The 27,887-nt window shown below is 36.3% G+C and overlaps 2 protein-coding genes across 2 annotated transcripts; both read right to left on the bottom strand.

Annotated features, from left to right (window-relative positions):
* On the bottom strand, window positions 1–522 carry LOC138904626 (uncharacterized). Its single transcript, XM_070193130.1, has one exon. It carries the CDS (start codon window positions 520–522, stop codon window positions 1–3), a length of 522 nt encoding a protein of 173 aa, XP_070049231.1.
* Window positions 523–20,859: 20,337 nt separating this feature from the next.
* Window positions 20,860–24,288, bottom strand: LOC104101917 (cytokinin hydroxylase). The gene is made up of 5 exons (XM_009609468.3): window positions 23,919–24,288; window positions 23,594–23,820; window positions 23,261–23,502; window positions 22,295–22,676; window positions 20,860–21,466 (listed from the first exon to the last, which is right to left on the bottom strand). The coding sequence occupies exons 1-5, from the start codon at window positions 24,190–24,192 to the stop codon at window positions 21,044–21,046; spliced, it is 1,548 nt and encodes a 515-aa protein (XP_009607763.1). The 5' UTR covers window positions 24,193–24,288; the 3' UTR covers window positions 20,860–21,043.
* Window positions 24,289–27,887: the final 3,599 nt, after the last annotated feature.

The following is a 27,887-nucleotide window of genomic DNA, read 5'->3' as shown; positions in this document are numbered from 1 at the left end:
TTAGATATGGTATGTCTTCTTTTTCTTTTGGTTGATCATCCTTTTCTTGCGAGATGCCTCCTTCAATGTCTTATCTTTTTGTTGATTTATTGATATCTCGTATGTCATCAATTCACCTTTTAAATCATCAAGTCGGAGCATGCTAAGATCTTTGGTAGCCTCAAAAATAACTTTCTTGTTGTAAAACTTTAAACTTAGAGACTGCAATATTTTTACAACAACTTTAACTTCTTCCAATACTTTTCCATTGGTCCTTAGACCATTGACTATTTCTTCAATTCTTGTAAATAATTCTTTGATAGGCTCTGTTGGTCTCATACGAGCCAACTCAAATTGACTCCTAAACTCTTGCAGTTTTTCCTTCTTTATGTCAGTAACTTTTCGATATGACTTCACCAAGATTGTCCAAGTCTCCTTTGATGACTTTGCATGCAAATATTTTTTAGATACATACAATTCGACCTTAATGGCGAGATAGTAGCGTGCCTTATAATCTAAATGTCTTTTCTTCTCCAAATGCATAGCTGCATCACCCGTCAATGTTGTGCCTTCTGGAGGTTTCTCAAATTCTTCATCAATGGTGGATCATAATCCAATAGCCTTAAAAAAAATTCTTCGTATGTTGATACCAAGTTTCAAAATTATTTTTGCCATCAAACACAAAAACGGGACAACCAGGTAATAGAGTATCCATATATTTTTGGATCTTTTACCGGCTCTGACATGATCTCACACAGGCTCTGACAGAATCTCACACAAGCTCTGATACCAATTTGAAGGATTGAAATACCCCAAGAATAATTTAGGCACAAGCAAAAAATTCAACAAAGGCTATATAGAAGAAATTTATTAAACTAGGGAGAGAACGTGGTAGGAGACTTTTCACAACTCATAAACTCTTGAATCTCTCTACATCATAGCTATTTCTCCACAATAGAAAACACATAGTAGCACCCCTATTTATAATACTACAAACCAGATTTGACTAGAATCTAGAAAACCTATATGATTTTGGTTGTAAATCCTAATTAGACATGAATTAAATAAACTAGTAAATATCAAATCCTAGACGGCGTATGAATAGTAATTAATGTTGGTTTAATTTCCAACCAGACATTGTTGTATTATGGTCTTTCCTGTATTCCTGGCAAGACTGGAGGTTCATATTTGTTGGCAACCTTTATCTGCATTGATATGGTTGCAAGCATACTTAAATACTCGAGGTTAGTATGCGTTTGGCTCTTCATTCTCGAGAGTCAATTCGACAATTTTCATTACTAAATTAGATTAGATTAATTCTTCTGTTAAATATAATTAAAATTTGAATCTTCATGAAATGTACTGCAATATTACTCATGTCTAAATGGGGAAAGTATTTTGTGTCTCCCTCATTTTTCTGTAACGAGCTGGGCTCAACCCTCGGGCTGTGTACTGGTTCCATGGGCTAAAAACATTGGGAAAAGGTTGGGCTGGTTGGACAGGGTCAAACCCTTGTGTAACTTTAGCAGTGATGTCTGGGCCTTGCTGACCCACGTGGAACGATTCTCTTGTGGGATAATAAATTGTTTGGTATACTTGCTTAGCATTCGTTTTATAAGAATTATGTCTTAGTCCTCTTATAATTAGTTTTGACATCGAACAGCTGGGCTATCCTGATTTTCCTTCATTCCGTTCTTTCATTTGTTTGTTCATCCTGTTGCTATGATAAAGGAGACTGGTACTCTGCATTGCATTCTAATACCTTTTGAAATAATATAAGCTTGGGCGTGCACTTGATTTACAGATTTAACTTAAATCCGCATACAATGCTAAATTATTTTCTATCAGTGTATTTTACCTGTTGTAGCCGGTTACCTGCTTTGTTTTACTTATCACTGATGCTACTTATTATTATAGAGAGTTACTTGGCGATATAATCGTGTAAAGATTCTTTTGAACTGTCGGTATAATTTGTATACAAGTTAAGCCCTTATTTTCCTGGGTGGCTCATAGTTTTCCCTGATGTACCTGATTGGATTGAGATCTCGTTGAAAAGGGAAGTAAGTGGTGCACAAAGACTGATTATAGTAGATTTGTCGACCAGTGCATGATTTCTGCCTTTTTTTGCGAGTTATGACTGGCTTTGGTGAAGCAAATGGTGGACTATTCTTGGGTGTTTGACATACTTTTTTGAGTGGTTTTCCCAAACGGTACAGAGCAAGAACAGTGAAATAGCAAATGACTTTCTTATTGCGTTTTACACATGATGCTATTGCTCTCATGTACGTAAAAGAGCTTCTTTCTCTCGCCTCGTCTCCTATCTTGTCGTATCAAAGAGTTTAGGCCAAAAAAAAAAAAAGGAAGTCTTTATAGGCTTGCTATTATTATGCCTACATTATTTCGATAAATTTCACGATATATATGGCCATAATAAAGTGTTTGCTGTTCTCAATTTGTCATATGCTCCACCCAAAGATTAGTGCTCTTACCCACTTGTCCACTCTACCCATTCTCCAGAGAGAAAATTGGGTGGGTAGCTCTATTTTGGAAAAGGTTGAATTAGCATCGTCTATCAAATACCCCTCATAACTAGTCTATGTAATTGCATATCCCGCATGTTAAGATTTTGGATCATCTTCTTGTCATTTCATGGCATTAGTTTCTTTTGCATCTCTACAGAAACTATCACTAATCTTGAATAATGCACAATATATACTGGCAATTAATTTATCCAAAATAATAGTACGTTCCAGTTTGTACAATTAAATTGGATAGGAAAGAAGAGTTACTATTTCAATCAAGTCTATTGTTGCTTGACACATCAGGTTCGGCATATACTACAAAAAGAGAATCTACATAAGATAATCATGTCTCTGTTAGGCAGTGTGATGATTTTTTGAAGTTGGCATAATAAAACAATCACATTATAACAACTTGTTTTTAGACAATGGTTTCATGGCCGGCAATCTTGAGAGGTTATCCGGGAAATGATGGTTCAAATAAGGGATAATATTCCAAGTGAATAAGAAAGTCACCATGAAAAGACCACTCAATTTCAGGTAATCCTTGTGTTAGAATATTGCCATTTTCGTTTGTGGCAATTGACTTCATTCAGGAAAAAGAGAAGGAAAAATGGGGTAAATCACAATTTGGCGTTTACTTCTTTTCCTTGAGTGGAATTCTCAGCCCTTAATTTATCTTAGAACTTATTTTCTTTCGGTCTTTTGTTGAACCTTGAAAGACGCTAATTAATAGGTTAGGTTGTAGTGTTGTACCAAAAATCCTATTTTGGAGGCTTTATCTTTTCTGGTTTCTGACACGCCTTCCATAGGGTTAATTATACAATTGTGTTAGTCAACTGGTTTATGAGTGCCTAAATCTTAGCCAAGCAGGGGCTGATCCGGAGGCTAAGATGGTGGTTCTCGAGAACCTAATAACTTTTGTCCAGACTTTTTATATGCATTAAAATTTTATTAAATATTTATAAGTATTTAATTGTGAACTCAATTATTAAATTAAAATTTATAAACTTCAAATCTTATATCCGCGTATGTGCAGCCAAAACCTTTAAAGAGAGCATAAGCATAAGGTCAATGTCAATGATTTTCCCCACGTATTGCATGGGGACTTTTGTTTCCATTTTACGTGACACATGATAGTTTCCCTAAAATTCCTCTACTTCCAAAAAATCAATATGATTAGTGGTTTGATTTCTTCGAGACCCTCATAGTCATACTGGTATGGTTGTCGGTCGTGTATCAAACAGGTTGTTTACGTATATCAGTTGTATATTCATGAATTAATTTATACCTGTTAGCTTATATGGTTGGTGTGACAAAATATGTAAATGATCGAGTAGTGAAAAGTTATTAAACCAAATTCGGTCAATTAACTTAGGCATTCTTTGTTATTTTCATTTCAAGAGTGAAATGCCTGTATCTAAATATATATTTTGAGCACTAAGATATTATGAGTTAGCCTAAGCATCTTGCTTTATCTAAGTAATTTAAAACTAATTTTCTTTTGGATAAAATACACAGCTGATCACTTTTAAAAAAATATCTAACAAAATAATACTATTCTTTGTTTATTCCATAAATGAAAAATTCGTTTATATTAATGACATATAGAGGTTATGCATATAATTAATGAGCAGCCAAAATGCACAAATTATGGGGTATTTGTCTTTTAACACACTCTCCTATTTTAAATTAGTGATTCAGTTATCTCATATTTTTCATTACATTTCTTAACTGTTACACTCATTTAATCATTATGAAATGATACTACATATCCAATTATTCATTATACATATATTTGGTATAACTTTTTAGAGGAATTCTGTTTATACTATTGTATTAATATAGGGGAAAAGGTAATTCACATGGTATAACTCAATTATATTATATTTTTCTTGAAGTATAATATTATATATTCCTGGTATAATTCATTTTTAGAGGTATACTAATGTATTAATATACATAGTATAACTCAATATATGTTATGATGGTATTAAGGTAATATATTAGCATATATCTGATATAATTTTTTTATTTTTAGAAATGCAATGTATATAAATATTAACGTAAGAATTTACGTTTTGTGATCTCTTTAAGAATATACCATTTTAATGAGAAATACTATGTATACCAATGGTAATAATATACCTTTGATCTTTTTAATAAGAAAGTACTCCCTTGAATAATCATGATATAAAATTACATGGTTTATAATGTATATATAGCTCAAATATAAATTATATTTTTCTTGAAACATATGTATTTTATTTTTTCAAATATAAAGATGTATACTTTCGCTAGAGTTTATGTTGAATAAAAAGGTACATGTACTTTTTTTTTTCTAGTAAATAGATCCATGTATGGAAAGTAGAAAATCTGTTATGGAATGAATTAATTCCAGCAAAAAAATAGGAAAATATATTACCATTTAAATATGTTAGGGATTGGTTTTAAGAGAAATATAGGAAAAAATGTTACAAAGTACTAGGAACATTTTCATTAAGGAAATAAATGTGTTGGGTGTGTGATTATAGGTACATGGTTTAATGATGTCTGCTAGGAATATAATTATTTAGTTGTCTGTGTATAAAATAGCTATTGCTGGAAATTTTCTTAAATTTTGCCTATTTATGTTTTTTGCCCTTTTCTTTTATTTAGAATTAAATCAGTTTCAGTACGATTTATTTATGTCTACTTTTTGTCTTGGGACATTTGACGACAATGTCAATATTTATAAAACCTGGCTGGCGCCAACATTAGTTGTATTGTTAGAGTTAATTAATTATGTGCATTTAAAAATTACAAAAATACCGTAGTTGACATCATATTCGTATCCAAAACACACTTTCTACTCTTTGACTGACATACTGTCATTGTTTAAGTTTTTCTTTCATTTCTTGTAAAAAGTATTCTTTTGTAGTTGATTATATATATGTTTTCAGGAAACAGCACCAAATTGGTGCGAAAACTTAGTTTAGAATTCGAAAATACCATTTTCCAAAGGTAGTACTCACGCTGTTTCTTTTTATATATCATTATCATTAATATTTGGGAAGTCAAATAATTGTTTCTTTGAGTTTTTATCTATCTTACAATATTTGTAATTGAAATATGGTGAATTGTAGTGGTTTTGGTGTTTTCTAATTATGTAACTTTAATTTGAATAATTTCATTGAGTCAATAGTTAAATTAAGATAGAATTAGATAATCAGACCTGTATTTCGGACCTAGAAAATTTAAAAGGAAGTCGGCACCAAAAACTATATACATAGAGAGAAAGCTTCTCATTTGATGTAATGTTAATTATTTGAGTTATATATACTGATAGTGTAATTTTTGTAAAGTCGAGCACCATAAAGAAGGTAAATCTTCATTGCACTAATAATAAGATCAATCTTTCAACGCACTTATTGCCGCCATGTGAGTCCAATAGAGTCAACGCATTAGTCTAGATTGAGTGGATTTTGGTAAGATTTTCCACTCATTATCTCTACACTTCTAAGTATGTTGGTCAGTTTCAATGCTCTTCGCTACTGTAATTTCCCACCATAATTATAAGCGAATATAAAGGAAACAACAGTTTCTTTTATTACCAGCTTTTATTAAGTAAATCTAAGATACTTAAGTTTCACTTTCACCATCCACCTTTCTCCTTAGTTGTATCAGAATAGTTGAACGAGGGAAACGAGGGTTAAGAATCATGTAAGTCACTTTGTCGTAATTTATGCGTTTGTGTGGTTGCAATTATTTAAATAAAAGTTAAAAATTTACTATGTGTAGGAGAGATTAAGATCTAAAAGTAAAGGTAAACAAATTTGTTGAAAATTAAAAAGAAACTATTTAAAGGGTTTGTCATCGGTGTAGCAGCCATTCTTTGTTGGACAGTTGGAGTAATGTAAATGAAGCCACGCGTTTCTAGGACTCTGTTGGTTCAATTTAACTATTGCTTTCAGTTGAATTTTATATATATATATATATATATATATATATATATATATCACACTAAATATGATCCACTAATTTTAAATGAGGCTACGTACATTTTTAATATAGGTATTGCAGGAGGGAAGAATTGCATTATGAAGTGATTGTCAGCCACTTAAGTTTGTAATTATACACAGAACTGGAAGTTAGCGTTCGAAAAATTTCAACTCACAATAACTTGTTAAACTTAACAGCTTGTTTGGATGGTTGTTATGTATCGTTTTATAATTTATCGTATTCTATTATTTTGATATATACGATATTTGAATATATTGTATTGTTTGCCATTGTTTCATGATCATGTCATGCACCAACAATATGAAGAATAAACTTGCAATATTATAAAGAAAAAGGTACGAGATAGAATTAATATATAAAAAGTAGGGTAAATGATAAAATAGGATTATTTAATAATAAGGACAAAATGAGAGAAAAATAAGGTAACGACGCGACCATACCAAATCGATCGTTACATAAAGTGACAATTTTTGATAATTTTAACGATACAATATAATAAAATTTACGTGACAATCAAAACAAACATTATTTAAAGTGATAATGCGATAAATACAATATGTAACAACCATCCAAACAAGTTGTATCTTTGTCTTAATTTAGCATATTGTAATGAAGAAATGTACATCATTATAAACCCCCAAAAAATAGTAATTTAAGTAAAGACTTTAAAGGTAAAGTTATGGGAGCAAGGCTTGGTGGCGGGGGAAGGTGGTTAAAGTGATGAAGAGGATGGTGGAGCACAAATCTTAAATCTTAAGCATGAGTTGAAACATATTTAATCAAGGGGATGATGATTAAGGGCCCTAGTTTGACTTCAAAAGAAGCTGTCTAATCATGGGATTAGGGATGGGAATTAGATTTAAGAACTAATTAATTCGAAGAGTCAAAACAATTTTAGTCTTCGTGGTTGATTAGGTTTGTTGTCCCTTGTGATCCTCTCCACTTTCTTTTTCCCTGTAAAGAGAACTAAAATGTAAAGAGGTTTGGAATGCTAGGATTTTGGAAATTTAGAAATGGCCGGTTTTTGTAGGTTTCCTCTTGAATATTTGGCTCCATTCTAAGCTGAACAGACGACATCTTTGTAGGATATTGTGCTTGAAATACATATAACCGAAGTCATTTTTAAAGAAAATATTTTTTTATGAGGAAATTATTTTCTTTTTGTTTATCAGAGAAAAATAATCTCTCATTCATGGGCGCATTTTCTTTACATGTATCTTAACTTTAACCTTATATTACTTGCTCTAGTTAATATTTAAATATTATTATCATTTCTGATCATTTTAAATATTCAAAATTCCATCAAAACAATGCCGAATTTGCTAATCCTTAAAATATATTTTTTCTAAAAAATAATTTTTACTAACTAATTTAGCACCGAAAAATATTTTCTAGAAAAAATAACTTCCTTTCGTATTCCACATTCTAATTCTTAGGCCTAGTGTCGGTTATATTGTTTACTGATTATATCGTGTGATGTTTCTGATCTTCTCTTGGTGAAGTATATTTTCCCATTAGACTTATTGTTCAATCTTTTTCCGTGGTAAATTGTGTCATTTCTTTCTCTCTTTTTAATTTGTGCGAACTCATATCAGTGTTATGCAAACCTAACCATCGTTAGTTCACTGGGGCTAGTCGTGTGTACGGGTAAAATCGGGGGCAATGTTTTTCCCGATATTCCAATAAGGAAGCGAGAGGAAAGCACGATCCGACGCAACTACGAGCGTGGCCGAAGGATCCCTCGTATCGAACTCGGAAGGAATGAACGATGCATTCGGGATCGGATACGGTAACACAATGGACCCGGGCTGAGTAAAGTTTCGAGACCAGGGGAAAAAGAGAAGCGGTCGGGAATGACAAGTTGGGAGCCATAATATTCGCCCCCAGCCGGATATTACGGCGCAAATCCCGTCCGATATCAACTGCAGATCAACATTTACCAGAAAAAGAAGATTGTTACCTTATTTAGACTTGTACTAGGATTGAAACTCCCTACTATATAAAAGGAAATTTTTTTTTCATTTTAAGAAATTGTTGACACATTCATATCAAAGCAATAAAAGCTCATTTTTGTCTTCTAGTTATCATTCAAAGTGTTCTTCAAGTGTTCTTTTCTTTAATTGCAACCGATCCCATATCGAGGGTTTGATTGAGGCTAAATTTCAGTGTTCGACTTAAGACCAGGCTTGATTGTTGCATTGCGATTGGTTTGATCGTTTATTCTCTCTTTAATTCAATTACTTGCTGTTCTTAGATCATTCGTATTGAATTAAATCACGTGTCCTTTAAACCAAATATAATTTTAATCGTTACTCATTTTTAAGGGTAAACAGTTTGGCGCCCACCGTGGGAAAAAGGATAATAGTGGTGATTTGATACGAATCTCCATAACACACCCTGTTTTATACTTGTTCTTTGAGGTTTTGATTTCAGGTTAACCTAAGGATGTCAAATTCTCAGCCTGTTCACTTGAACGTTGAAGCCGAGTCAAGCCACCATGACCAGAACAATTACGTGGTTCCTAGCAATGATGTGCCCCCTAACTCATAGGTTGCCATCAATATCAATCTGCCAAGTGACCCGGAAAATAGCATTCGCGGGGCATACCGACCATCGGCTCGAGAAGCGCCCAAAGGTGAAGGTGATGGAGGAGGCCCAGCACGTGATCAACATGATCAAGGGTGGGAGTGGATGTCCCCCAAGTGCAAATGATAAAATGCACCAAAATTTCTATCATGATTGGAAAACGCACCCGAGATTACATCCCAGAAGGAGTCATCTCATTCAGTGACGAAAACGCCGATGGCATCATCCAGCTTCAAAACGATGCACATGTAATATTCGTACTTATCAATCAATCTCGGGTTAAACGTGTGTTGATTGATCCAGGTAGCTCGACCAACATCATCCGATCGAGGGTCGTAGAACAATTAGGGTTGCAGGACCAAATCATACCGGCGGTCCTGGTATTGAACGGATTCAACATGGCATGCGAGACCATGAATGATGAGATAACTTTATCGGTAAACACTGTCGGGACTATTTCAGAAGTTTAGATACCTCGTCCTTGATCAATTTGTGAGTTGTTACCTCCGGTGGGATCCCTATCATGTCTAGATGGGATCAGGAAAAACAGTCGGCATTAGCTTTAAGAAAATCAATAAATATTTTCCTTAGCTCGGGGGTTAGTCCCGTGCTCAGGTATACCTTTTGATCCGGTATGTACTCGATCAGTATGACCTGTTCCAACTCCTCGATCGTCGATTTGGTGACGTCGGTGTCATCGGGCACTATAAAAGATCTCTGGACACCGTGGTCATCCTCATCATCCGCTTCGTGCTCCTTCTATTTTTTCGGCCTGGTTGAGGCCGGGATCATTTATTGCTATTTAGTTTTTTTATCTTCGGTTGGTTCCCTACTTTTTGATGTCGAAACCGCGGGCACCATAATTACTTCATCGACAACGAACATTTCCTTTGCGGCTGGCTATTCCCCGTGGATTGTTTTGACTCCTCCGGTGTGGGAAATTTTAGCGCCTGATGTAAGGACGAAGGCACCGCTCTCATGTTGTAAACCCATGGCCTTCCGAACTAGACGTTGTACCTCATGTCCCCTCCGATCACGTAGAACTTTATTTCCATCTGGGAAGTTAAATACCCGAATTGGTTAGCTAACGTAGAAGTTATACCTAAAAAGGGAAATAAACTTAGGATGTGTGTAGATTAAAAGGATCTAAACAAGGCGTGTATGAAGGACTCTTTCCCTTTGCCTAACATCGATCTAATGATCGACGTGACGGCCGAACACAAGATACAGAGTTTTCTCGGCGCTTATTCCGGGTACAACCAAATTCGGATAGACCCAGGCTATCAAGAAAAGACTTCTTTCATAACTAAATTTGGTACTTATTGTTATAACGTAATGCAGTTCGGACTAAAGAATGTCGGTGTCACGTACCAACGCCTAGTTAACTGGATGTTCGAAGAACAAATAGGGAAATCAATGAAAGTTTATATTGACTATATGTTGGTTAAGTCCTCGCGAACAGAGGATCATTTGAAGCATTTGCAGGAAACCTTCGACATATTGAAGAAGTACAACATGAAGCTAAACCCGGAGAAGTGTGCCTTCGGGGTCAGCTCGGGCAAGTTCCTCGGGTTCATGGTATCTAATCAGGGAATAGAAATCAACCCGGACAAGATAAAAGCCATAGAAGAAATCACCATAGTTGACAACGTTAGGGCAGTACAAAGATTGACCGGGCAGATAACCGCATTGGGATGGTTTATTTTGAGATCGTCGGATAAGAGCCATTGGTTTTTCTCACTATTGAAAAAGAAGAACAACTTCTCTTGGACCCTGGAATTCGAGCAAGTTTTAGAAGAACTCAAGCGATACCTGTCGAGCCTTTCCTTGCTGTACACTCCAAAGGCGGACGAATAACTATTCCACCAAGCGGTTTCCGAGGTGGAGGTAAGTGGTGTCCTGGTCCGGTAAGAAAAATATACACAATTTATTATTTATTATGTTAGTAGAACCCTAGGCGATGCCGAAACAAGGTATTCACACTTAGAAAAATTAGCGGTCGCATTATTAAGAGCTTCTAGGCAATTAAAACCGTACTTTCAATGCCAACCCATATGTGTCGTGATGTCGTACCCGCTGAGGAATATCATGCATAAGCCCGAGATCTCGGGCCGGTTGGCCAAATGGGCCATAGAAATTAGCGGGTATGATATCGAGTGCAAACCCCGGACTGCCATAAAATCTCAGATTTTGGCGGACTTTATGGCTGACTTTACACCGGCCTTGGTCCCCAAGGTCGAGAAGAAATTACGGCTCACTTCGGGGATTAGCTCAGGGAGGGGTCCGGGCTCGGTTTCATATTAAAAGTGTAAAATTGACTAACAACGAAGCCGAGTATGAAGATATGATTGCAGGTTTAGAACTGGCTAAGAGTTGGGGCTGAAGTGATCGAGGCCAAATGTGACTCCCTCCTTGTCGTAAACCAAGTCAACGGGACAATTGAAGTAAAATAGGAATGGATGCGGATGTACTTAGACAAGTTGTAGGACACCTTACACCAATTCAAGGAATGGACTCTATAGCACGTACCTCGTGATCAAAATAGCAAGGCCGATGCATTGTCCAACTTGGGATCGTCTGTCGACTCTGATAAATTTGATTCTGGGGCAGTAGTACATTTAATGAACTCTGTAGTAGAAGAAGGTCACGCCGAGGTGAACTCTACAAGCTTGACTTGGGACTGGAGAAACAAATACATAGACTACCCGAAGAAAGAAAAATTGCCATCGTACCCCAAGGAGTCAAGAACCCTACGCGCCAAAGCTGCCAGATTCAGCTCAGCCGAGGGGAAATTGTTTAGAAGATCCTTTTTCGGGCCACTAGCCAAGTGCTCGGGTCCGGGGGAGACTGACTACGCCATGAGAAAAGTACACGAGGGCACTGTGGAAACTACTCCGGAGCAGAATCCCTGGTGCGGAAATTGATCGGAGCCGATTATTACTGGAACGAGATGGAGAAGGATGCGAAAGACTTTGTACGAAAATGCAACGAGTGCCAAAGACACGCCCCTATGATTTATCAACCAGGAGAAATTCTTCACCCGGTCCTATCGCCGTGGCCGTTTATGAAACGGGGAATGGACATCGTCGGTCCCCTGCCATGGGTGCCCGGTAAAGTCCAATACATGCTACTCATGACTGATTATTTATCCAAATGGGTCGAAGCTCAGGCGTTCGGGAAGGTTCGGGAGAAAGAGGTCATCGACTTCATCTAGGATCATATAATATGTCGATTTGGGATACCGGCTAAGATCGCTTGCGACAACGGGAAGCAGTTCGTCGGCAGAAAGGTAAGTAAGTTTCTCGAAGACCACAAAATTAAAAAGATCTTATCTACACCTTACCACCCTAGTGGGAACGGGAAAGCGGAGTCAACAAACAAAACTATACTCCAAAACTTGAAAAAAAGATTGACCGATTCAAAGGGGAAGTGGAAAGAAATCTTGCCCGAAATCCTATGGGCATATCGAACGACTTCGAAGTCAAGTACCGGTGCGACCCCGTTCTCTTTAGTTTATGGAGCAGAGGCTTTAATCTCGGTCGAGGTGGGGGAACCAATCCTAAGGTTCCAATATGCTACTAAGACATCAAACGGCGAGGCCATGGATACAAGTTTGGACTTGTTGGATGGGAGGCGAAAGGCCACCTTGCTTTAGTTAGCTGCCCAAAAGCAATGGATGGGGAGGTACTATAACTGAAGGGCTAACCTTCGACATTTTCAAGTTGGGGACTTGGTATTAAGAAAAGTTACGCTGCACACCAAGAACCGAAATGACGGGAAACTAGGCCCGAACTGGGAAGGCCCATAGAGAGTCACTGAAATAATCGGAAAAGGTTCATATAAGCTCGAATCAAGGAACGGTGTACAACTACCGAACAACTGGAACGTGTCACACTTAAAGCGGTACTACTGCTATGGTACGAACATAATTTTCTTTGAAATGTGTTACGCTTTTGACTAACTTATGCAGGTACTTGGTCGAGGGTAAATTTGACAACTAGGTCTGAAAGCACGTGTTGTACTCTTTTTCCCTTGAACCAGTTTTTTTTTTTCGAAGTGGGTTTTACGGCAAGGTTTTTAACGAGGCAACACTAAAACGTGCCACCTTAGTTTCGAAGACTGGTCTGAGGCCAGAATTGTTGACCATCCGTACTAGACTGACAATTTTCGAGCCTTCACTAGCTCAGTCTCAAATACTGGGGGGCGGGGGCGCCATTACGCCCTAAGTTAGGACCCTTAGAAGGTGTTCTTATTTGATATTAAAAGCCAAGGATTGATGATTAGGATGCGTTATAAGGGTCAAATGGTCAAATGAACCATACCCATGTAGCTCATTCTTGCCATGGCAAAAAGTTTTTGCGCCTCCGATTATGTACTCTACATGCAAAGTAATGAAAGAAATTTGCCATCTATATTTTATCACAATGCATTTACACCATCGATACATTCGTTGAGTTACTTAGAACAAATAACAGATTCTAAATCCTAGAGCCTATTGGCCGCCCCAAGTCGGGGACTGTTGTCTGATAACGAGATCGGACAGCACGAGCAATCGAGTCCCGGAGGCACCAAGCTTATTAGTCAGGGCCCGAACATGAAAGGCGACGGCCAAATCAAAACAGCTCAGAGACGTCCAAGTCCGTACTAAAAAAAGTAAGGTCCTTACATATGAATAAAATTTATTAAAAGGTTGCCCTCGGCAAACACCGTCGTGTACGATTGAAACATTGAAGCATCTCAAAGTATTCGTTCTTATCTAGTATTTTGAAGCCTAATCAACTTAGATTTGTTATCAAAACCAGGCCGCATTCGGGCTTCGGCGCAACGAGTAGTCTAGATTATGTCCAATTTTATGCTAAGGCATTAATAACAATCTTTAAATAAAAAGTTACAAATAAATGACGAAAAGTAAAAGACACAATATATAGCCGAAGGGGAAATTTTATATATTCCAAAAATATTTACAAAGCCACAATAAAACGACCTCAAAATAAACAAAAAGAAATGTACAAAATAATACGAAAAATAAGCTAAGGCATCTCCGCCTAATCTTCACCAGGGTCCGATTCAGTACCGGAACCCTCGAGCTCATATAGCTCTTTTGCCTCGGCCTCAATCCTCTTAGCCTCTTTAATCTCAGCTGACAGATCAAACCCCCGGGCTTGAATCTCCTCGAGGGTCTCCTTCCAGGATAGCCACTTTACGTACTCGGCCTTTGTTATTAAGCGGGCCTCGGCTATTTCCACGTCATTTTTGTAATAGGCCAGCATCTCCTCGACATCGGAGGAATCAATCAAAACTGGCTCTAACTTGGACTTCAACGCGGTATACTCCCGGTCGAGGTCGTCCCATTCTGAAATGGCCTAACCCAATTGTGATCGGAGCTCGTCATTTAGCCGAGACCACTTGTTGGTCTTATCCTTCGTCACCCGGAGCTGGTACTTGACCGATGCCAACTCCTATTTAGTAGCCTCTTTTTCCGAGGCTAAAAGGTCCATCCTGCTCCTCAACATCTCGGCCGAAGCTTTGAGCTCGTCCATCTCGGCCCGGAGCTGGTCAATCAGGTATATCTTCACTTGGACCTGCGAGGTTGCGTCGTTAGCTATTATACTTAACCTCTCATTTTTAATCTTAAATATCCTTACCTTCTCGACCAGTACAAAGTGCTCTCGTTTCATGGACGAAGCCTCTTTTTGAGCTTTTTCCATATCAGCTTGGAGAATGGGGAGGTCCTTGAGGGCCTCACCTTTTTTCTCTCTAAGAGCCTTGTACATGTCATTTTGCCGGACTTCCTCCTTGAGCTCGAACTTGAGCTGGCTCACTTCCATCCGAGACCGAAAGAAGCTTTCATGATGACGCATCGAGGCTGGAAAAACAAAGCAATGGGGTCATAAAGAAACACTAAGGTTAAATGAGCTACACGGGGGTCACAAGGAAAGAGAAGCGTACCCGGTTCAGCGCTTGTTGTGCCTCGTTGAAGAGGCTCGGTGTGCTGACCTCGTTCATCTTCGCCTGATCCTCTTCGGTCACCAAGCAGCGAAGATAACTGGCTACGCCAACCGGCCCAGACAGTATCGGGTATCCGCCAGGATCGTAAACACGACCGTTCTCTTACGGTCGGGGTCCATGCTCGGAGCAGGGAACTGCTTCACCAGCTTCTGTCTCAAGCTTGGCCCACCTGCTTTCGACAACACGTCTTTTTTCGGGATCTCCAGGTGATCAAACCTGGAGTAATCATCCAATGCGCCCATGTCAATACCCTAAAAAAATAGGTTGAAGTCCTCGTCTGCGGCCCGCGACGTCTCATTTGGTTTCTCCTTGATGTCATGAGCCTCGTTCTTATAGAGACACCGTCTGGGATGACGATCTCGTGATGTCAATGACACCGGCGGCTTCCCTCGGGGCATGAGTAAATTCTCGGGAGGTCGTATCCACTGGTTTTCCTTCGGGCTCATAAACCATAGATGGGTCAACCTCTCGGTCGCCTCCCCCGGTCGCCGCCCGCTCTTCTTCGTCACTGGCCGACCCATGGGCAACGAATTCCAGATCGTCACCTTCAAGATAGTCTCTGAGCCAGTGTAGGGAATCGGGGTCCGGTACCCTTGGTCGGGTACTCCTCTTGATGCTCTTTTTGGCCCGGACTGCAACCCTCTTCTTCTTAGCCTCGGCGTCCAGGGAACTCGAAGACTTTCTCTTTCTTCTCTTCTTCGCAGCAGCCTCAGGCTAACATAAAGCAGAGGGTTTATCGAGTGACGATGAAGCCTCGCCCTCGTCCAATGCCCGGAGCTCAGTGGTCTTGGAAAAACCTATGAAAGAAAAAGAGTGATTTAGAGAAAATCATTTGAATATGTAAGTAAGTTTGGTTTGGAAGATCACTCACCATGGGAACGGGCCTTCCACTTGCCCTTCGAGAGCTTGAGCCATTCGCACTCGAAATACGACATCTGCGTGGAGATCCCCTCGACCCACTCTTTGAAGTGGGGAACTGCGTTGGGGATTCGGGCTACCGCTGCACGATGATAGAAACGTCAATGAAAAAGAAGAACAGAAATTCATAAGAAATTCTAGATACTCGGGAAGGAGAGGAACTTATGGGCTAGGTTCCACTTTTCAAGGAATGACATGCACTCGGAAGGAATGAGATCCTCAGTTTTTACCCGAACGAATATCCCCTGCCAGCCTTGGTCCCTATCTTCGTCAATGCTCGAGAATGGAGCTTTCTTCACCCGATGAACGAGCTTGATTAGTCCCCCTCGAAAAAATCGGAGACTGTAGAGACAAAGCTGGTGATCTATGGTGACCCAGGATGCCTCGGTGTTATTAACGAAGTGGCGGAGGAGGATCACGATCCTCCACAAGGATGGATGAATCTGCCCGAGGCAGACCTCGTACCTTCTGCAAAAATTGAGGACTATGGGGTCCACCGAGGTAAGTGTGAAGCGGTATGTGTAAACACTTAGATAACATTCCACATGTGTGGTGATGTCCTCATTAGGACCGAGGACGAACACTTCTTTGCTCTCCCATTTGCATTTCTCTTGAACCGTAGGGAGCGTGTCCTCGGTAATGGAGCATATGTACCTTCATACCTCCTCGCCTCGATCTTGTTGACTGGAGGCTTTCTCGACCTTAAAGTCATTTTCTGTAGAATAGACTCCGAGGATGAAGTTCTTTAGGGGAGGTTCGGGCGCCATTTCAGGTACGACCACCTCAGCATCCGTGACAGGGTTAGAAGTTTAAGGGATGGTCTGTTGGGGCAGAGATTTCGAAGTCTTCGCCATCGAGTTCTGGGAAATATGAAGACTTAAAGATGACGATGAAGGTTTGAAGGTCAAACTTGAAAATTTAAGGATGAAGTATGAAGATTTGAAGATGGGAAGATGAAGATAGGAAGAACAATGTATGAAGATTTGAAGGAGTAAAGGACAACTGAAAAGTTCGGGGGGTAAATGAAGGAGTTTTGGAATCGGAAAGTAAAAAAGTAAAGAAAGGACCGAAGCTTTTATAGAGAAGAGGTAATTAATGTGTGATATTTCGCATTCGAGGACGGTCAACCGGCGGCTGATACGTGTCTAAAGTCAGAACGACGCGATTGATGGGGTATTTCACTGACCCGACGGTTCGATTATAGCGTACGGAAGAAGAAACCCGGGTCAATTAATCGCTTCTTGTCACTTCGATAAATCTGCGCTCCGAAATGCGAGGGGACTATCTATGTACGGGTAAAATTGGGGGCAATATTTTTCCCGATTTTCTAATAAGTAAAACGGGAGGGAAGCACGATCCGACGCAACTACGAGCATGGCCGAAGAATCCCTCGTATCGGAACTTGGAAGGAATGAACGATACATCCAGGATCGGACACGTCAACACAACGAACCCGGACCGAATAAAGTTTCAAGACCACGGGAAAAAGAGAAGCGGTCGGGCATGACAAAAGGGGAGCCATAATATTCATCGTCAACCTGATATTACGACGCAAATCCCGTCTGATATCAACTGTGAATCGATATTTTCTGGAAAAAGAAGATTGTTATCTTATTTAGACTTGTACTAGGATTGAAACTCCCCTACTATATAAATGAAAGAATATTTTTTATTTTAACACATTGTTAACATGCATATCAAAGCAATGAAAGCTCATTTTTTTGTTCTGACTATTATTCAAAGTGTTCTTCAAGTATTCTTTCCTTTAATTGCAACCGAGCCCATATCGAGAGTTCGATCGGGGCTAAATTTCAGTGTTCAACTTGAGACCAGGCTTGATTGTTGCATTGCGATTGTTTTGATCGTTTATTCTCTCTTTAATTCAATTACTTGTTGTTCTTAGATCATTCGTATTGAATTAAATCGCGTGTTCTTTAAACCGCGTACAAATTTAATTGTTACTCATTTTTAAGGGTAAATAGGTCACTAGCTTGAAAAATTCACTACAATTATTATCTTTTTACTGGGGTAGGGGGAAAAAGAATTGAAAAGGAATAGACAAAAAAGATCAGAATAAAAGAAGGAGAAAAAAGAAAGTGTTTATTGTAGCCATCAACTTAAAGGCACTTTAGATTCACTCGTGCAAGGAAATGAATAAAATAAGTGGTGAAGTGTTATCTTCTAATCATTATCATAGGATAAATTCTTTTATGAGTATGAGTGCGTTATTTTATTATTATAAACAGAGAAGGGTCTTTTATTTTCTGACGGCTTTGTTTATTTTATTTCATATCTTTAGGAGTGTGTTAACACTCGACCTCAAGACCCATAACATTGTCTGGTATTGAAAAAAATCCTTTCCAATGCATTGACTTGCCGTCTTAAAATTTTTATTTCCGTTTTGCTTATTTTAGCTAAATTACTTCAATCATTAAAAAAAAAAAGGTAATAAAATCTCTCTAACTTTTAATTAAGCTCTTGAGTTCGAGTTTTAAAAATTAAAAAAAATATGATAGAGAAACTTGCCTTTAAATGAATTTTACTTTGCGTGAATCTAAATTAGTCAGGCCAAAATGGTTAGAGTTACACAGTTAAACAAAAAAAAAAATGCTAAACTACTACTTCAAACGAAATTTCAAACATTCAAAAGGGGTTAGATTAACGTCAAAATTCAAATATTTTCATGGCGTATAATTTTCTTTTACTTAAAGAAGTGGAGAATCGTGGGAATGGTGCCTCACAGTCTCATGACATATCGAGTCGAAAACACCATTCAGTAATTAAGTAGTCTCATCCAGCATGCCTGTACGAAGAATTTTCAAATATGATTTACAATAAATTGACACCACTTAAAAATAATTTGAAGTAGCTATCAATTTAGAATATGAAGATATCTAAAAAGTTACAATTATGTAATCTCAGATTTACTCCCATTTATAAATTAAATTGTGATAATAAGTCGATCTCATCTGAGTAAAATCTTGTGCATACTACTAATACGTTGTTTGGTTGTCGGAATGGGATAGACAAGAATATCCTATCGGTTAATTAGGATATTTCATGGGATTAACTATCTCACTTTCCATAATGATTCACAAAACTAATTAATACTCATAATCTAATGTGAGATAAAATAATTTTGCATTTTATTCCTAGGATTATTATTCCTAATTCCACCGGCCAGACACCCCTAAGCCCTAAAGGTCAGATTGGTCCGAATACCAAAACAAATATGGCAACTGTAGAAATTTATCACTTTCCTTTTGCTAGTAATTAGACAAGATGAATATTGAATACTAGTTGAATTCTTCGAGCATTAGTGAGGGAGATTCTTTTTGTCGTCAGTACAACGTCCGTAGACAAGACAACTTACCGCATCAGCCTGCTGTTGTTTACGTATATGTCTAATTACATATTTCATTCTTAATTAATTCAAACTTTACTTGCATTTCTCATATAACAAATTAACAATTAAAATTGAAACTTCTGAATTTATTGGATACAAAATTTAGGCATCACTAAGAGTAAAAATAACATTGTCCATTATCAAATAAGAAAATAAAATTTCCATAAAATCAAGAATAAATAGTCCTTAATAAAATTATCTCACCAAGCATTTGAAAAATCGCCGTAGAAAATTTACAGCAAGTCAACGGACCCAAAAAAAAAAGTCCTAAACAAGGTGTTACATGCACCTAGGGATTGACTAATTCAAATATACATTTGCATAATCTCGAGAAATAAAATCATTTTTAAAATTATTTGACAGCTGAAAAATATTATGGGAGTTAATGACTTATCCTTTTGTCTTTTGTTTGAATAGCATCTTTTGCCAGGGGACCTATACTGAATTACCATTCGTGCTTTAAGCCTTTAATTCAAATTTAGAGAAGTTCTTTTGACGGTCGAATAAAGAAGATTGTCACCTCTAAATAATAATAGAAGTTATAGAAATAGCGCGTGCATTAGATTTCTAAAACATTTTGTGCTAAAATCTTCATTAGTGGAAGCAAATTTGAACAATTTCAGAAACATAGACATGGCTTTGGTTCAATAACAAAGGTGGTAGACTACGGGATGTGTAATATGTATACGTCTCTAATTCAAATTTTATTATAAAATCAAGCTTCTTATCTAAATGCAAAAGACTAGCTAGAAGGTTAGATTCATTATTCCTTACGTTTAAATAATAAATATAGAATTTTAAAATTATTGCAAAAATAATACTAAATATAGAGGAGTAATACATAGTAATAACATATATTGATGGAATTGACCAGAGTGGCGTAGACAGATGATGGGGTGTCATATAAAGGTTATTAATTTTCCTACCCTACCCTTTTTGTTAAAATAAATCCAAGTTGGTCTATATATAATTTTTCGACTTGAAAAGTGAGCACTATGTTGAATCAGTTGAGTTGGGGAAAAAGGTATAGAAGAATCAAAACATTATCAAAGTTAAAAATGTTATGGGGGCATCAAAGAAAAGAAGAAAACCTTTTTAACCAATATCAACTTTTGTGTTGTCATTACTTAATTAATGAATTGCTGGGTGCTTATCCAAAAAAAGTCCCTCATCAACTTATCATATATCTGTTCTTGTCCTGACTTCTTATTCTAATCTCCTAACCATCTTTTTCTGAGCCCACTGAATAAATGATAATTCATCAACCTCAAAGGCATAGTCGCAATCTCTTCCTCTCTTTCTATCACTTATTTTTTGTTTAGCAAGATCATCATACCTTTTCTCTGCATAACCACAACTAATCTCAATTTTCGACAAAAAAATAAAATATAATATAATAATAGTAATAACAGGCTTAAAGTAAAGACAATTTGGAGCTGATTATTTGAATTTTTACTAACCATATCATTTCATTTAAATTCATCTCGATCCAACATTATATATTAAATAAAAGAGCTACTCGTATCATCGGTACTATTTTTCAAGCTTTCCACCCTCCTCAAAAACTGCTCTTAATAAGCAAAAAAATTATTGGAAAAAAAAAATTCCACTAGGCCAAAATTTCTCAAGGAGTCAAAGGTGTCAACTTGATTTGAACTCCATATTTAGGCTTAATTGTGAGGACAATCACAGGTGCATGGCGATAATTCTCTGAAATGGTGAATCGAAACTTGGATATTAACATGGCTAATATGATCTTGGCTTCCATTAATGCAAAAGATTGGCCAACACAATTCCGGGGACCGGCGGCGAACGGGAGAAAATTCCGGCCGGCGGCAAAAGACTTAGATGCAAAACGATCAGGCCTGAATTCATTAACATCTTTTCCCCATATTTCTTCACTATGATGTATGGCAAGTACTGGGATCCAAATTGATAAACCCTTTGGAATATGAAGGTCACCTAATTTAAAATCCTCAAATGCCATTCTAGGAAGTACAGAAGCTGGTGGATAGAGTCTAAGCGACTCATTGATTACCATGTTTAACTGCACAAGAATAAACGTTTTTAATTTATATTATAGATGTATATAAGTTAAATTAAAAAAAAATGGACCATGCTACTACTAGACTACAAAAATGTAATGACATAAATAGCCAACGAAGCATGAGGAGCCAAAAGAGCTATAAGAGTATTTAAATCATTCTGATTTTCAGTGAATGAACTTACTCCCACCATTTTCTTACATGATTATGTGAAATAATAGTTAAATATTTTTCTCTGGCTTAATATTTGCCAAGCTACTGCTCAGTGCCAGCAAAGCTATATATGCAGCAAGATCTAAAGAAAGGAATTTATTGATCAAGAACAAGTTTCAAGTTAGCTAGTTGACAGTTGGACACTCGAGCGTGATAATCTTTATATTTCGTAATTCCATTCCTCCCTAATTAAATAATGTCAAATTGGGAAAAAAAGAAAAGAAAAAAAGAACTTTCAAAATGTGGAATACTTTAAACAATCCTACGTACCCAAATCGAGACTAGTCCTACAATCACCACACTCAAACGAGTCCATCCAAAGACACCTTTTGAAAATCGTACAAGACTTCTCTAAAATACTTATTTTTTAGTGGCGACCTCTTTGAATTTGTTTTTTGTTTATAAATGACTAAATTCAACACGAAAAGTATATTTTGTGGCGACTTTTAAGTATCGCTACAAATAAGTTTCAGCGATTGGACTATTGACCTTCATCAGCTTTCTATCTAAAAAGTCTTTTTGACAATTTTTCCGTAATCTGTAGTGAGTTTAGTCGCCACAAAAAAAAAATTATTAGTTGTAGTAGAATATGTATAATAAAAAAACTTGGTACTTACCAAAGTAAGCTTTGGAAGATGTTCAACAGTAGGTGGATCTCCTTTGCAAACTTGATTGACTTCATCTCTAACTTTATCTTGCCAAGAGGAATTACTTGCTAATAACATAGAAGTCCAAGTTAACAAAAGGGCAGTAGTCTCATGTCCAGCAAAGAAAAATGTCTTGCATTCATCCATAATTAGCTGCAAATTCAAGCTGAATCCATTGCTGCTTCTTTTCTTTTGCATCTCATTTAATAACATTCCTAACAAATCATTCCCATATGAGCTGCTTCTTCCTATTTCTACACAATCTTTCCTGCTTTGTATTATCTCCATCAGTAGCCTCTCCACTTCCATTTTTAATGCTTTTATATCTCTGTTATATTTGCTTGGCAAAAACCTGTGGAAAAACAAATAACAATACTCAATTAATTAATGTCTGCCCAGCTTAGTAAACCATTTTTAAGACATGCGTTAGTAGAAGGTGAATTCACGATTTATATTTAATTATTTAATCTTTTGGTTCTTATACTATACCTTATTACACTGTTGCAATTATGAGTCAGAATTTAATATTATTTAAAATTTAATAAGTTTTCATATATATATATAGAGGCAATTTTTTATTCAAAATCCGCTACTATGGTGGGTTTTTGGATCCAATTTAACCAATTAGTAATTATACAGTCCATCCGCCAATGCATATCGCATTGATGAGATTACTCGGAAGTAGAGTCACGCCTGTCAATTCCAAGAGTCGAAACTGTATATCTTTTTGTCTTAATTTTTTTCAAATGTTCTGGAATTTATACTAACCATTAACCAATAATTCGTGAACAAGAAAAAATAAAATAGAATCTGAAAAGGAAAAAAAAGGAAATAAGAAATGGGCATTTCCTATCAAATAAAGAATCTAAAATCTATTTTTGGTGGAGAAGAAAAACGAAAAGAAAAAGTGGTGAGATGAGCACTAAATAAAATTACCTGCTACCAGGAAAGCACAAGTGCCGACTAGCTTGTGCGCAAAGGTTCTGCAGAAGTGTTAATAAATGGAATATTTGTTTTCCCTTCTCGTAGCTACTGTCGAACTCAGTTCTTGATATGATATCTGCAGTGAGCCGAGTCATGTACTCTCCAATCTCGAACTCCGTTTGACCTGATTCTACTGCATTTCCTAGTGATTGGAGCATCCCTTTAGTGCATTCCACCATGTACCCCGCATAACTCTGCTCATCATTAAAAATCCAACCATTTTATCCTCATCAAATATTTTGAAAGAATTTAATTTTTATATACTCGCAATGTAAAATACAGTACCTTGAGTTTGTCTCCCATGAAAGCGGGAGCAACAATGTGGCGTTGATGGTACCAAGCGTCGCCGTTAGCCATCAAAAGACCACGGCCGATGAAATGCTTAGAACCTTGTTGTTGCAGCCATGATTTCCCAGAAACAGTGCTGTATTTGGAGAAAAGCTCTTTGATTAATTCCGCTTCAGTTAAGCACATTCTCGGCTCTATCCCGTTCCAGTAAATGAATCTTTTTCCTGTTAATTAACAAAGACACAAGAATATTAATCTCACTACCTGAATTAATTACTAGTAGTAAACATGCAATAGGAATAAGGGGCGAAATTAATAATACCATAAATCTTAGACCAGGTGACATAATGCGGCAAAAGGCGGCCAACGATGTCATGTTGAATGGAATCCATGTCATTTTTGGTTGATTTTGAAACAAAAGAAGCCATATCTAAGATGTTCCCAACAAGAAACCGAGATTTCGGACCACGCACTCCTTGTTTTTCCATGATTTTCTTGATACGTCTTGGGGTTAGCCAATAAGATGATAGAGTTTCATAGGCAATTTTCAGTGATAAAAAGATACATACGACAAGTACTAATACCACCATAGCCATGGTGGTGTATTACTCTCTAGTTTATGGCAAAGGCTCACTTCTAGTAAGAGAGAAAAAAAGATTTGTGGGCTTGATGTTTGTGGGGAGATTTCAGGCTATTTATAGAGTGGAAAAAGATGGGCTTGAAAGCAAGCCAATCATTACTTCCCTAGGGGCTATACGGCATTTTGTGGAAAGAGAACAGATGCGACAATATTCTTTTAATACGAAATCTAGCTCTCAGATTAATCTCTTAATTACATTACTATGAATGATATATAGTCATATAGGTATAAAATCTGTTACTCTTTAATTTACCGGTAAAACTTATTCACACTTAGCTACCATTCATACCAGCCCAGATTACTTAATCATGTTTAAGTAATCTACTGAAGTACACTATGTGAAAGATATATGTTATGTTCGTCGATAGTGTGCAAATACCGAATGTAAGTTGTTTTTCCGTCTTTACTAAGTAATGTGTCGTGGTCACAATTAAATAGGATAATTTAATTTCTTTTAAGAAGATAGATAACGTCGTATATGCTTTCGAGTATTGAGAGCCCTCAATTTAGTTAACCATAAAGAAATTGACTGTAAAATCGAAAGCGCTATTTAGGATAACTATAAAAATTGACTGGAATAAAACGAATGAAATGAAAATTATAGGACCTTTATTAGCTATGTGAAAGACTAGCACAGCAAGTAGTTAAAGGAGATTAAATATTCTTCTAAAAATTAATGGTGTTCACATTTTTTGTGGGGATGTGCCCGAAGTAAATGACTAACCAAAGATAAAGATAAAAATAAAGAGTGGTAGTAATAATTGTATTAATGGCCAGGATAACTAACCTTAGTGATAAGGAAATACATTAATTAATTTAGATTAAGAAAATCTCTTTTAAAAAGTTTAATGTGCTGTATTTTATGTGTATTTGGAATTAATTAAAAAATAAAAAGAGCGACGGCTCCAAATGTAGAACGTGGCCTCTTGTGTTTCGCGAAGGGTCAAATGGAGACCTCATTCTGGCTCGGGAAGACAAAATTCAGTAAACATGCAAGACAACTCAATTAAATTAATTAATAAATTAATGAGATCCTCTGTAAAGAAAAAAGAAACTACTTTGTTAGTTTATGTGAGCCTTCCGAAAAGGGAAAGAAAAAAAGAAAGAGCAAAAAAGATTTTTCTTTGGCTTGTAGGCATAAAAAGGGGCTTCTATGGAGTACGGAGAGTTTAAATTTTATACACTAATAATATATACTTCTTATCTCTTTTATAATATATCGAGTTTTATCATTGTGTATATATGGTTCATAATTCTGACTCTTACTTTCATGTTGTTAACACTTACATCTCGAGTGCTAACACTAAATCTCCGGGATCATTATTCATAAGTTTATTGTTCAAATAATTTGAGTTTCGATAGCTATAAAAGAACTTTCTTTTTTATTAAATAAAAGTACTGTTTAGTTCACTCAAAACAATGATCATTGTAGGTAATGTCAAAATTTCTGATTTTAAATAGCATATATTTTCTTCTTACATTTTCATTTCGCCATAATATCATAAAGTACCTCTTCTTAATTCGCTTCCTCTTATATGTCCTTACGCTAGGTTTTATTTTTACATATACGTTCTACGGGAGAAAATGAGGAGTTTAATATTGCTCAACCACTAAAACAATATTTTATATTCACTTTAACACAATGTCATATAATAAAAGCAAAAAACTCTAGCGAATAATCTAGTTATAACATAGTTGGGCCTCATCTCCATATTGGTAATATTTCTCTGGCCATCCCCTCCCTCCTTACACAAATAGCGGGTCTGAATCAATATATATTTTTTCAAGCCAATATACATAGATTATACACTGTTATATATATATATATATATATAACATACATGAATTTTACATATATTATATATACGCTTGCTATTTTTAGCTTAAGAGATTAGGTGGTGGCTATTTGGGTTAATTCTTCATAAAATTATTTTGAAATTTGGGAAACTAAAAATTACTTATTTCCCTATCAATTAAAATTGCATTTATGAAGAATTATTTGTATATTGGACCCAAAAAAAGCATTTTTATACAGCAGTCGGGTGGATTTATTGTTTATTTTTCCTAGTCGGTATATATATATATATATATATATATATATATATATATATATATATATATATATATATATATAGTTTAAGCGATCGGGCGGGCGACTAAGGGTTTGTTTGGTATGTCGGAAAATATTTTTCAATTTTCCCATGTTTGGTTGGCTTAAATGTTTTGGAAAATATTTTTCTCATGAATTCATTTTCCTCCAATTGGAGGAAAATATTTTCCCTATCAAGAGAAGGGAAAATATTTTCCAAAACTCTTTTCCAACCTCTCCCCATTCCCCATCCCCACCAATCCACCCCAACCCACCCTCGCCCCAACCCTGCCCCACCCCCACCTTACATAGGAATATTATTAATAGTACTTTTTTCATGTTATAGATAAAGTGATTTTTTTTCATTTCAACAAATGAGTAATTTATTTTCACGAAAAAGGTACTTTCTTCTCATGATGTAGAAAAAAATATTTTCTTTCATTTCAACAAAATGTAGTAAAAAGTATTTTCTTTCATTTCAACAAAAAGAGTATTTTCTTTTTATGATGTTGAAAAAGTATTTTCTTTCATTTCAACAGAATGAGTATTTCTTTTCATCATGTAGAAAAAGTATTTTCTTTCATTTCAACAAAATGAGTACTTTATTTTCATGTTATAGAAAATAGTACTTTCTTTTTCAACAAAAAAAAAGAGTATTTTTTTGTAGTTATGGAGCACAAATTTTAACGTTGTTTTTGCGTAAAAATGTAAAGCAACACATTAGTTTCTTAATTTGGGTTTGTGAGAATTTTTAGAAGAATAATTAAATTTTTGAAGAAAATAGAGTCATGAAAATGTTGGGTATTTGGAGGGAACCACAAGAAACATATGGACTTGGGGAAGGGGGGTGAGGAGAGTAGCATAAAAAATTATTTTCTACTCTCTAACCAAACACTAAAAAATATTTTTTTGGAAAAAAAATTCCACTCATCAACCAAACAAGAGAAAATAAGTGATAGAATCACTCATTTTCAATGAAAACATTTTACTTCCTACCAAACATACCCTAATTTTTAAAGAAAGAGGGAAGAGATGGCCTAAAACTCCATGCGCACACAACGGTTCAAAAGTGATCTAAGTGAATGGTGATGTCATTTGATGGAAACACCTCTTTTGAGTTGTTCTTTCTCATTAATCCATTAAAAGAAGTTGAATGCGTCGTAATAATATTATATATATCTAGATAGGGATAAAGGAAATTTAAATTTTCAAGTGTTTAGTACTAAAATAAATATCTAACCTACTTTGAGTCCTTGGTTTCTTTCTCATTTTAGTGCTTAAAATTTGTATTTTAATTCGGGGGCCATGATTTCCCATAATACCTCGTCCTCTAAAGTGAATTTTGGAAGGTTCTCTCCATCCCTCTCATTGGCTTCTACTTTTATTTAATTTTTCTTCTTTATTGCTATGTTGATGGAGTAGAAATTCATTATTTAAGCTAAGTGCTCCCAAGATTTGACCCGTGCCATAATTTTTGCTGGTTTTCTTCTCCTTCGTGAGTTGAAAATAATCTGGCAGATCTTTTTATAAGACAAACCTGTAATGCCTACTCTTCTCTGACA

The sequence above is a fragment of the Nicotiana tomentosiformis genome, chromosome 2 (assembly GCF_000390325.3).
Source record: "Nicotiana tomentosiformis chromosome 2, ASM39032v3, whole genome shotgun sequence".
NCBI classification, from domain to species: Eukaryota; Viridiplantae; Streptophyta; class Magnoliopsida; order Solanales; family Solanaceae; genus Nicotiana; species Nicotiana tomentosiformis.
Note: the sequence above shows the minus strand (reverse complement) of the source record. Positions and strands in the feature narration are given on the sequence as shown.

What these genes read in the sequence shown, in the direction of transcription:
- LOC138904626 (XM_070193130.1), bottom strand. Translation starts at nt 522, where the DNA reads ATGCATTTGGAGAAGAAAAGACATTTAGATTATAAGGCACGCTACTAT.
- LOC104101917 (XM_009609468.3), bottom strand. Translation starts at nt 24,192, where the DNA reads ATGGCTATGGTGGTATTAGTACTTGTCGTATGTATCTTTTTATCACTG. An exon ending in CACCTGGTCTAAGATTTATG is followed by an intron (nt 23,821 to 23,918) that starts GTATTATTAATT and finishes GTTAATTAACAG; the next exon opens with GAAAAAGATTCATTTACTGG. An exon ending in TTGTGCTTTCCTGGTAGCAG is followed by an intron (nt 22,677 to 23,260) that starts GTAATTTTATTT and finishes GTTTTTCCACAG; the next exon opens with GTTTTTGCCAAGCAAATATA.